This window comes from Melanostigma gelatinosum, assembly GCF_949748355.1.
Source record: "Melanostigma gelatinosum genome assembly, chromosome: 14".
NCBI lineage: Eukaryota > Metazoa > Chordata > Actinopteri > Perciformes > Zoarcidae > Melanostigma > Melanostigma gelatinosum.
In genome coordinates, this window is record NC_136647.1 from 10785289 (window position 1) to 10797374 (window position 12086).

Below are 12086 nucleotides of genomic sequence, written 5' to 3' on the forward strand. Positions count from 1 at the left end.
CTGTGTGGCTGAGCTCATGGGAAATCACTTTGTATTATTGATCCCCTGGAGGCAGCGGTCTGATCACTGATCAATTGGATCAGATCAGGGTGAACACCATTTCTGCCAGCCTGACTGCTCACTAGACTATTAATTACAAACAGGCAGCATAGACTGGCAAGCCCATTGAAATCACAGGACAGGACGAGACAGGACAGGACGAGACAGGACAGGACGATGTAACAACAAAGACTTCTGTGCCCCCAATTTCAAACTCATTTTAGGTGTGAAGTATATCACGCTGTTAGACGCAAGCGTCCTTCTGCATCTCTCGCTGTTTTCATTTTGCAGTGAGTTTTCATACACTGGGTTCTTATTACATACTGGAGCTGAACAAAGCAGCACAAAAAGTTCTTGAGTCTAGACAAGTCAATTGGCAATACAGAAACAAAACGCCAGCTACAATACTGTGGGTCAGCCGAGGGTTATTTCATTCCATTTTGCAGAAGGGGAAATTGCTTGTATATTCAACAGCATTTACTGAATTGTAAGAGAAGTCTGGGGTTAGTGGAAGTTTCCTCGTGCCTCTGAAGTCGAATATCTGTGTGATTATCAGGTTCATCTGCATGCAGAGCAGCAGAAGCAACAGAAATGGTAATCACAGAGCTATCTGTATGCCCAGTGTCTGCGCTTATCAAATGTCGGGCAGACCAACTCCTCTCCTCCTTATTCCCGTCCTGAGTAGAGAAGATAACCAATGATGAATGATTACATTTAGAAATTCCTAAACCTGGGGCCCAAAACTAGAGCCATTCATCACAGTGTATGGAGCCTTGAGGGCCTGCCAGGGTTGTCCTCCACCCACTCTCCGTTAATAGTGGGCTGTGGCAGGTGTCAGGCCCAGATAAATAACAATACTATGAACCAATGCACACTGTTCAGGTTGTTCTGTACCTCTAAGAAGTGCTCGGCCTGTTGTTCTCTGTCCAGTTTCCTCGCAGTTGTCTTGATCAGCCCTAAAAATCGCAAAAGAGCAACTTTAGATGGTACGAACACAGCTGGATGATAGAAAATACAATACAAGCTTACAAATGGCGTCTCTTCATCATTTCGAGTGGATACAAGTTTCATAAACGATTCATCATATCTCTTCATAAGTTTACAAACCCTATACTCTAATTATAAAGTCTTCTACTTAAGAATGAGTGTGTGTCAATGTGCACTCATACACACATAAAAAACAACAGCCTGCAGCCCTGGCAGAGACGACAGCATTTGGCACATGTTCATATGACACTGTATGGGGTCATTCAGTTGGCCAGCATGCCACCAGGACAGAGGGAAAGGAGCGAGGCTATTGATAACAGCTTTGATCGAACCAGATTATTCCGATGACGGTGAGACGGTTTGGCAAACGCTAGCAGGCTGCATTGCAGATCACAGACAACGGCAGACATTTTTCCCCTGACATCTTTAGGGTGGTTTTGTTTTCTTATTTTTTTCATTTATTTTCTAGCTCACTGTCAGTGCACAGTTACAATAGCAGTACACACACACACGCACACGCACACGCACACGCACGCGCGCGCATATTACAAATGCAGGTATTGATCCATAAACAGATTCAGCCCCACTGACAGTTTTACAATATTGCACTGACTTTTGTTTTTCAGAATAAATGAATTTTGTTGATCCCAATTCAACATCTCACGAGAGCATCCAAACACAGTGAATTGGGCACAACCTGGCTCTATTTTATCCGAACAATCAATCAATAACAATACACAGAAGAAGAAAAAACACTCATACAAGCTGAAATACTATTATTTTTGATACTGTTGTAGCATTGTTATTTTAATGTACAGTACGACATGCATGTGCAAATAAAGACATCCAGACACACACATGGGTGCATGCAAAAATAACCACATACAGTCATATATATTCTGAATTTATTTCTGTGTGGATTTTATGTGGAACGATTACACTGAATGTGTTTGAATGTCGATAATGTGATCGTTTCAGTGTGATGAAGCGTTGCAATAGTGGGATTATTTTGGTTGCTTAAAATATCTGTGCATGAATGGATAGACTAAAACCATGTTGCAGACACTCGCACATTTTCGTGCTTGCACAAGTCACAGTGTCACCTTGAGCTTGCTATGCAGGCTAACTTCAATTAAGCAAATTAGAAGTGAATCTGGAGCAGCGGTCACAAGCTGTAGGCGCAAGAGTGGAGGGGGGGGGAGAGATGGGGCTTGTTCAGCAGAACACGGAGCGAGTAACAACTCTGAAAAAAAATCAATGATCTACAGCGTGCAGCACATCTGCAGTTGGACAACGCTCTGTTTTAATTGGATGTGAGTAAAAAGCATTAAAAAATACCCACCCACACCTTTGCACACACAAAATTGATGTAATGGTCCAATGGCCTATTTCAATAGACTCCTCCTTCCTATACTTTCAGCAGCAAATAAGGATCCGTTCACAAATAATAGCCTACTTCTTCACCACGAGAGGGGAATAGCTGTCATACATTTTATAACTGGAGCATCAATAAAGATAGGAACTTGCGATTTCAAAATTCATACTTTTGTTCATTGCTGATCAAGGATTTCGACTCAAACATGCACATTTGATTTGTTAACATCCTGGTACAACATGACCAATACAATCTAATAGTGGATCGCAGAAAAGGTCACACAAACACACCACCATGTTCATCACGACATCACGACATATCTCTGCAAACATGCATGCTTTTAAAAGAAGCACTCCTTCTTCCAACACCCTGTGTCAACCCTTATGTGTTCTGTTTTCACCCTCAAAGGAGGGAGGCTTCACTCACACACCAAGAGACAAGCAGACAGCTCAGGAAGCTGTCACAGCACATTTACACACTTTACACTCGTTTAAAGTTTGACTTCAATTCATTTTGGGAATTGTTGCAGTACCTCAAAACCCCATCAGTTTGACAGTTCCAGAGTGAACTTGAAAACTGTATTACTTTAAGCCACGGCGAACCTAGTTTTGAAAAAACTATTTGAAACTTGAAGAGTTTTGCAGCAGCTCAGTTCATACTGCTGCTGGCAGCCACTTCATGAAAGCAAATCAATCAGTGGGGTTTTGTTTATTCATTTGTCCAATGAAATCAATGTGGTGCATGGAAACTCGTTGACTGGGTAAACAGTGAGGTGTGACTCCTATTGAATGCATCTTTCGCTCATCCATGTCTAATTAACAAACGGATTGTCATGCACGTTATTGTGAAGATGATGTATTCAAATGGGTGGTTGTGCTTTTAAACTGCTGAATATTATATCTACACAAAAGAAAAAAAACATTGAGAATTGTCAAAGGTTATTTATTGGGCTTCAATAAGCTGATGGAAACAAACCAATAGCATAACCTCCGCATGAAAGATGAGAAGTGAAGAGAATCATCGATATGAGTTCCCTTGTGTATGAAATGAATGAGTAACAGATAGCAAAATACTGTGTGTCGTTGACAGAGACAGACAGCAGGGCTCAGATGGCTAAACACTCTCCCCTGTGGCACAAAAACACAACACAGACAAATTATCTTTATGCAGCTGTTGGGTGTGGGGTTCACACAGAGACACGCACACATGTGGATACACACTCGCATGTGAGTTTTCATACTGTATGGTGCCTCATTCTCATCGACTCACTGCAATGGAGCTGCTGTCTCTAGCACACTGCTGTAACCAATTAATCAGTTGTTTAATTATTCACACACACACACGATTCATCCAGAGCAGTTGGATGTTTAAACAGTACGTGTAATCTGCTGAAGAACAAAATCAACTCAGTGTGATTTTGCATCCGTGTTAATGACAATGTCACATCTGACGCACGGACCAGCACAAGGACAGTCACTCATGAACACAGCTACGAGATATATGACATGAATCATATTCTACTCTCGAGGATTATGAAGGGGTCAAGAGTAAGTGTGTCTGTGTGTTGGCTACAGTTTGCATGTTGATGAGTGTGTGAGAAACAGTCTGTCTCTGTTGGGGTCAATATTAGCATTTTCACTTTGGTTCACTGTTATATATATTCGTGATGCTGTCATGCATAAAATCATATTCAAAGAGGACTAGAAGAAGAGAAATGGAAACACCACAGAGCAGCATCACACCTTCTACCATTAGCTTGATAACTGACAAGTTATAGGCCATCGTTTTTTGATCATGATCATTACATTGACATTTCTTTGAGTGAGAACACAGGTTTGAGTCTGAACACAGATTCAGCTGTAACAGCTGAAATATGCCTTTTGTTATTTACCGAAACACTCAGACACTTCATCTAGGTCAGTGACAGCAAAGGCTTCACAATTTTTGTTTTCTCGGGATTTGAATAGAACATTTCACCTCTTCAATAATTCTTTAATGGAAGCTTCAAGCAAAGCTTGTACTGAGAATGCATTGGGACCTCCCGAGACTTCAAACTTGTCAGCCAAACACATTGAAACACAATATTTGTATTCTCTACAGATATAATGTTAATAAATAAGAATTACTTGACAAGCAAACAAATGTTTTTAAATCTTTTGATCGTGTACAAAGACTGTGAAACGTATAGGATCAAAGCAGGCCCTGACAGGGTTCCTGTCTTTGTTACAGGGTCTTCAAGTGTTTTGAAATGATGTTCAGGCATAATGTTGTGGGATTATATTCAGTCCACAAGTAGACACTTACCACAAACTGCCTTCCTTCTCGAAATCTCCTACCTGGATGGATCAGAACTTCAATTTGTGGATTCCTATAAGTACTTGGGTATCTGGCGAGACAGTTCGCTGACCTTTAACATGCATTCCAACTCACTGCTTTCTGAAGTCGGATCACAAATTGGTTTTCTGTACCGTAACAAAGCCTCCTTTACCCACTCTGCAAAGCACACCCTGGTTAAAATGACAGTCCTTCCCATCTTAGACTATGGTGACGTAATCTACAAGTCCGCCTCCAACAATCTTCTGAATAAATGCCATCGACCATAAGTACCGCTGTCCGCTTCGTCACCGGCGCTCCTTTCAACACTCATCACTGCAGCCTGTACTCTTTAGTCAACTGGCCCTCACTCCGTACCCGCTGATTAATCCACTGGTATCAGTGCATCTATAAAACTATCATCGGTAAAAAAAATAAAAAATATCTCCGCTCTCTACTCATTATCTCCAACAGTACCCGCAATTTACGCTCTAGCAGCTTCATCGTTCCAAAGGTCTGCACCTGCTTCGGCCGTTTCTCGTTCCAGTTTGCTGCTCAAAGCGACTGCAATGAGTTGCAAAAGAAGCCAAAACCTCCTCACCCTCATTCCTTACCCTCCTTCAATAACTCATTACAAACGATAGTCTCTGATGACTGCAACTGTTTCTGAGTTTGCTTCTCCAGGAACACTTTTTGTTTTTTTTTATACATATTATGATGTTGTAATTTTTGTATGAGATTGATTGAGATATTTCTATGTTTTATTTGTTTGTAACGACTTGCCTCCTGTTGCTGCCTTTTCGGCCAGGTCTTCATTGTAAATGAGAACTGGTTCTCAACTCTCTCATCTGGTTAAATAAAGGTCAAATAAATAAATAAACAAATAAACAAAACAAGCTGCAGTTCTAAATCGTCTTTTTTTGCATTTGCACATTCAAATTAAATTGTTCAGGACAGGAACAGGAACAGGGCGCAAAGTGTAGCTTTCGCCACACGTTTTTTTTCACACTCACAGACTTTAAATTCTGATGCAGTATTTTCCCACAAGCTCAAAAGAGGTAATATACAGCCTCAGGCTGTCAGCATCATTTCACAAGCTCAGACTGTTTAAGAGTCTTGATCCCACGATAAAGGGCTTATGGTGAACCCATATGGTGGTTGGCAGTATGTTTTTAATGAAAATCTAATTCCAAATCCAAGATTATACTCCTGAAACCTTTTATCACTTTTTAACTTCATTAAAACTTTCTGTGAAAAGCCTGTTTTTATTCGTGTTACTATATATCACATAATGCATTGAAATAATACTAATTGTTCCTCCTTAAGAGACCAAAAGCAATGGGAAAGATTGCTTTAACTTGTGTAGCTGGCTTACTATATGACTACCGGTAACTACATTTCCTCGAGTACATTGCAAAGAGCTTTCGCTCCTTAATAAGACTGGAAGCAGTAATGAGTTCGGAGCGTAGCTCATCAGTGTCCTAGATGTTTGACTGTGTGGGTACAAAAGTCTTTTTAATTTGTTGTGTGGGAACTAAAGCCTTTTATTGGATTAATGTGGAGTAGGAGATGCGTGATGAAAGAAAATCTCATAATTTCAGAGGCACGTAAACATACAAACACAAAAGACTGGTGTAATTTTTTTTTTTTTTATAAGGCTACATTACTAATTATGCCATTAGTCTCGCACATTATACTGTCAATTATCTTATCAAGACATTTATTAAAAATGGTGTGTCTGTCTGTTCGTGTCACCTGTTTTGGGGTGGATGGAGAAGAAATTCTGCGGGTTGCCAGCCGTGATGCGATAACTCAGACGACTGGGGGTGGCAGTGAGGTCAGGGTCCTGCGCCTGGATACGGATGACTGACACGTCCTTCGGAGCGTTCTCCATAATGATTGGATGGTAGATAGGATCCGAGGTGAGAGGAGCATTATCATTGACGTCTTCAACCTGTGAGAGAGAGAGAGAGGCAGGAGGAACAAATAGAGGAAGAGGGAGAGACAAAGTGGAGAGAGGGAGAGAAGGAAGGGCTTGAGTAAAGGACAGGAGTAAGCTGTGTAATCTGTTTCTACTTTAGCTGTCTTTCGTTACCTGAGTTGGATCTGAATTGACAACGGATGTGTTGATAAAACACAACCTCCTAAATCAGCATGCATTTGGTATCTTTGTGAATCAACAACTCGGGAAATGCAGCACGGACTTGGGCCGGGTTGATCCGTCATCAATCACAAAATGGAAATGTATTTACCAGAAAATGTCATGGATGTCACTGTTAAAATGCACAGAAAATGAATTCCCCTTACTACAGCATAGATCTAGAATATTTATGGCAAACAGAGAGTTGATTGAGTGTTTGCTGCGAGGTACAGAACGCCAAGATTTTTCAGCCAGTGAATGAGGAACACCTGTGCCTGATTAATCTCCCTATATGTGTCTGTGATGAACAGGCTCGGAGTAAAGCGCCCGATCACAGCGCACACCTGAATATCCAGAAGCCAGAAAATGCAGGAGGGGGGGGGTTCATACGCGGCTGAACTCTTCCCCAAAGGGTGAGCAGTGATGTGTGTATATGAGTGTTTCGACAGTGGATTACTTAGTGCCAAATAAAATAGAAGCTGAAGCAGAGACTTCCCTCCAGTGTGTATCTCTTTCTCACAGACTGAGCATTGCTACAGTTATCCACTGCACTGAGCGCCATTTGTATTTTAGAGAGAGGCACTCTGATTGTTGTTTAGCGGCACTCTGATTGTTGTTTAGCTTCATACTGTTACGGCGGAGCCAACACTCAACAATGATGTGCAGTGAAAGCTTAAAAACGCGCCTTCAGTTATGTGTTTGCAGGCTGTAAAGACTTTAACAATGCCGGATACAAACAAAGAAGCGAATTTGTTAACAGCACCCTTTCAGACAGTCACGGGCATAACTTTAGGGTGGAAAGATGTTAGATGACTTGTATGTTTGAAAATTGCATAACATCTGGAGTGCTGGATGTATAAAATATGGTGTGTATACAGTAATATACACATATATAATGAATAGAGAGTAAAAGCCTGACACATAAGACTGAATCTTTCAGGTGGCTGGATATGGTGGTCCACCCAAACTATATTTTTAAATATGAAACATTTCTCCTCTGTAGACTTTAAAACGTTATGCGTTATCAGTGTGATGGATGAGAAGCTGCTGGACAAACTGGTGTGACTTGGTGTACAAGCGTCAATTCGCAATTCAATGTTGATTAACTGTTTTTAATTTGGAACAAACGTCCTGCCATTCATTAAAATAAATAGCTGTTTTTAAATATATAAAGTTTGAAGTTCTTTTTTTTTGTAATCGATTATGGTTCCACTGTTTTTACTAAAAACAACACCAATGTGAAGTACTTGTTTGGGCACTTCAAATGTATGCTTTCTCCCTCTCTCTCTCCGAAAAAAACTAAACAAAGGTAATTTCCTATGTATATCCTCTTATGTATGCGCAGTACAGGATGAATATTAGCAGCAGAATGTGGGTACCTGAATGAAGACTTCAATAGATGCAGACAGGGCTGTAACCCCTCTGTCTGTAGCACACACTGTAAGCCAGTAGGAGTCTTTTGTCTCACAGTCCAGGATACCGGCAGTGTAGATCACCCCTGTGAGAAAGATTAATGCAGTTGTTACTTGGGCTTGAGAATACATATCTATTAGGTTTATTCATGAGGACAGTGTGTCATCCACACGATATGTCCCTAAAAGATCTCATGGGGAAAGCTTTTGAATACTTACTTTACGGAGGCAAAGACAGAAATTTAGAGAAAACTTTGTGTCCTGGCTTCAGTGACATTCACAGGCATTAGCGGCGCCGCTGAAGTCGCCTTCAATGTTTCAGCTTCTCTCCAGCTAATCACAGCTGACCAAACTGCTCCCAGCTGCAATTTGCTAAGTGCTAAACGTACCCAGAACTACTCTACACCAATACAGACACACTCGCAGACACTCACGCATATTGACCGGCGTGTGTTTAGTGGCCTCAGGGAGACGAGTAGCTGACAGCTTTGGTGACCTCTTGAGGGACAAAGAGAACACTCACAGCGGATGACACATGGGTGCCTCTATTTTTTTGTAAAAATAAGTCATGCAGGACTGTCCATGTTGACACAAAAAAAAGACACACATACTCACACTCTGGCTTTTAGGGTTCACTCGTGTCAGTTGTATACATTGTCAAGAGCGCTGAAGCCCAGTGATGCAAGGTTGTGAGTGTCACGGTTTATTTAAACAAGGGAATCTTAAGCTAAGATCAAAAAAAAAAAAAACATATTTTTCTAATTGCATCATTTATATTGACAGAAAATAACACACGTCAGCTCAGAATGAATAAACTGAACCCATCATAAGGGCAAAGGGAGCAGTCGATGCATTTCTGCTCAGTGCACACAAACCTTTAAAAGCCAGCATGAGACGTGCTGCATGCGCTTGTCAATGCTCGCAGAGTCTGTGTTCAGTTCACAAGCAATTAGCCCCAACAAGATGCTAGGCAGAGCTGAGACAGGACATGTGAGAGAGTGTATATTTACTTGCTTTCCAAAACCTCCACGCTTCTATTCATTAAAGAAGTAGATGATGTTAGAGAGTTTATGAGTCTAAAGACTTACAATGTGTTAGTATTACCATAAGAATACGTTTTAGAAGTAGTGGTAGAAGGAGTAGTATTTGTTTGCCTTCGTGTTCAATGTAACTTAACTGTTGCATTACAAATGGACAAACTAGAGAGAAACGTAAACATCATTGTCTGTTATTTTTAACCTGATTCACTTGACAAGTAAGAGCACCAAGATAGATAGAAAGGCTACTTATTTTTATCAAAAACCGAGCCATGCAGTGAAAAGAGAAGACCAAATCCTTTAATTTGACAAATATATATATATATATAGATGAAGGTCTATGACTCCAGGGAGGCATAGAGAGCCAAGACGGTCCAGCCCGGACACCACACCCCTGGGATAAAGATGCTCAGTGGCACTGCTTGTTTCCAAACCAAACCTCGGTCACCATGTTCAAAAGGATATCGTCAGAACAATCATAAAAATATCTTGTTCAGAGAAAATCATCGAACCAGAGACCTTGAGGACATCAGTGATCATCAGTAAATAGATAATTAAAACATTTGATTCGTATTCTTACAATCATTTGAGTCCTACATGCCCAGGTTACGTCACCCAAGCACACAAATCAGTGACTAAAGGTGTGACTGTGTGGCCTTTTTTGCTATCTTCTTGTAGCCTCCTCTGCCGCACAGCGAAGGTGTTATCTTATTACCAGAAAGTGTGCATATGTGTGACGAAGCAGCGGGCCCCAGAGCATGCACAATGCATCGTAAAAGTGTTTGTTAAAACACTTCTTTGCTCGTCCTTGACCATGTCCTTTTCAAACCACATCTCATCTCTGTCGGATAACTCGACCGAAAGAGGCGAGGAAAACAGAGCTGGCTCTTTCAAAAGCTCTTTGAACTTTAAGACCGACAGGAACTGTTCAGTGAACTCAATATAAATCCGACTTGACAGCATCCATTTTTACCATAAGTAACACACTTCAAAGGGTGAAAAGAAATTGATGGGTCATGGCACATTTTCGAATCTAGAAGTTAACAGTACGCTGGGGGTTTACAGCCACGTGTTGTGTCCTATTTACTTCTTCATTCTTGAGGAACCGGTTTTGGAGCCTAATGACTGCCAGCGTATAAAATAATCAATCGCAAGTTTGATGAGAAAATTAGTATTTCTCTGCATCTTGAGGCACAACTGAATAGCTCTGTGTGTGGCAGAAAAGAAGCCATCAAAAGTACAGCCTGTCGATTTTTAACGAATGCAAGATGGATTGCTTTTTAAAAGTGTGCTGAACGACTGCTTTATCCTGGCTGTGACAAATCCTGGCGCTTGCAAACCCACTAATAGAGGAGCAGTGGCTTCTGACAGCCGCCCAATGAGAAATTGCAGGGCTTGCTTTACACTTAACCAATGACAAGAATACTAATTTGTGTTCAAAGTACAGGAGTGCTAAGGATTTAAGCCGGAGAAGATCCTACTTCTTTTCTGACAGATAGCCCCTGTAGGCTACTTTCCACTCATATAGGGATGAGTCATCTTAACAGTCCAAAATAAAAAAAAAGATAAGACAATGAGGGTGTCATGGGCTAGAAGATGCATCATAGAGCCAACTACAGAAGGGTGGGAATGCACATGTCAAGACAGGCCTAACAAAATGGATTTATCACACAATATCTGATTCTCTCTGTCCCTTTTACTCACTCTCGCTGTCTGTCTCCCTCTTCACTGAGTTCAGGCACTAAGAGCCACAGATTGACAAGCAGTCAGTGCGGTTCTGAGCCACTCAACATGGCAGCTAAATGCATGGTGGCAGGACCGAGTGGTGCTACTCTGTCCACTCCTGACAACTCTGACTTCTAGAAGGTACAAGATGAAAAGAAACATTTGATGAGGGATAACTTCTGATCATCTCATCTGATACCAAAAAGGGCCAGTGACTTTTCTCTTGCCTGTGATATAAGGGGGGGGGGGGGAATAACAAAAGCTGCAACTTGAAAACAAAGTTGCAGAAAGAAAGAAAAAGAAAGAAAAAAAAATATATATATATATATATATAGAAAGGCCTGGGAGGAAGAAAGCAGTATTTTTTTCTGACACTTTTTATGTGCTCCAGACTCCCCTGCATCCTCTCCCTTCCTCTCTTCGCTTCACTTCCACTCCCCTCTCCTTTCTGCTCTGACAAGCTCTCTGATTTCCCCTGCAAAATCTGCACTCAATAAACTTTCTCACTGGCTGCGATGCGCCTTACTGAGGTTTTAATTCTAAAGTAAATAACAGCACCAAGTACTAACCGAAGACTGCGGGGATCTGTTAGTGTACTGTAACAGTGTTTTGTCTATATGAGTGCAGTGTATACACCAAACATATGTAATTATGTGCACATAGTTTATATGTGTGAACACAGAGAGAGAGAGAGAGAGAGAGAGAGTGAGGGCAAGAGGCATTCTCTCCATTTGTCCATCTGTTTCTCTCTCAACTACTGTCAATACTAATTAGCCTAGTTAAAGGTCAATGCAGGCATCCAGTGTAAGTCATGTACAGTAGGGACCAGAGTGACAAGAGGTGAAGGAAGAGGCCAGAAGTGGACCGCTGTCATTTGGCTCGCAAATTATAATCTACTGGCTATAACTAACCACTTCTACTTGTTTTCTATGTAACATTGTTCTAATCATATAAGTATTAGTGACACATTTGGTTTTAGATACAAATTTTACATTTTTCCCAAGTTGTATCAACTAGTAAAATGTTTTTCATAATGTATCTTTTTTTTATTCTGCACA

At 41.0% G+C, this 12086-nt stretch overlaps 1 protein-coding gene across 1 annotated transcript in view; it reads right to left on the reverse strand.

The window, feature by feature from the left end:
- The window catches only part of fat3b (FAT atypical cadherin 3b), a gene marked incomplete at both ends in the record, with an annotated part of 59698 nt that overhangs the window by 42028 nt on the left and 5584 nt on the right, over positions 1–12086 (reverse strand). Inside the window, 3 exons of the mRNA XM_079282801.1 lie at positions 934–995; positions 6470–6668; positions 8234–8352. Coding sequence (XP_079138927.1) covers positions 934–995; positions 6470–6668; positions 8234–8352 — 380 coding nt within the window. The remainder of the gene's footprint in view (positions 1–933; positions 996–6469; positions 6669–8233; positions 8353–12086) is intronic.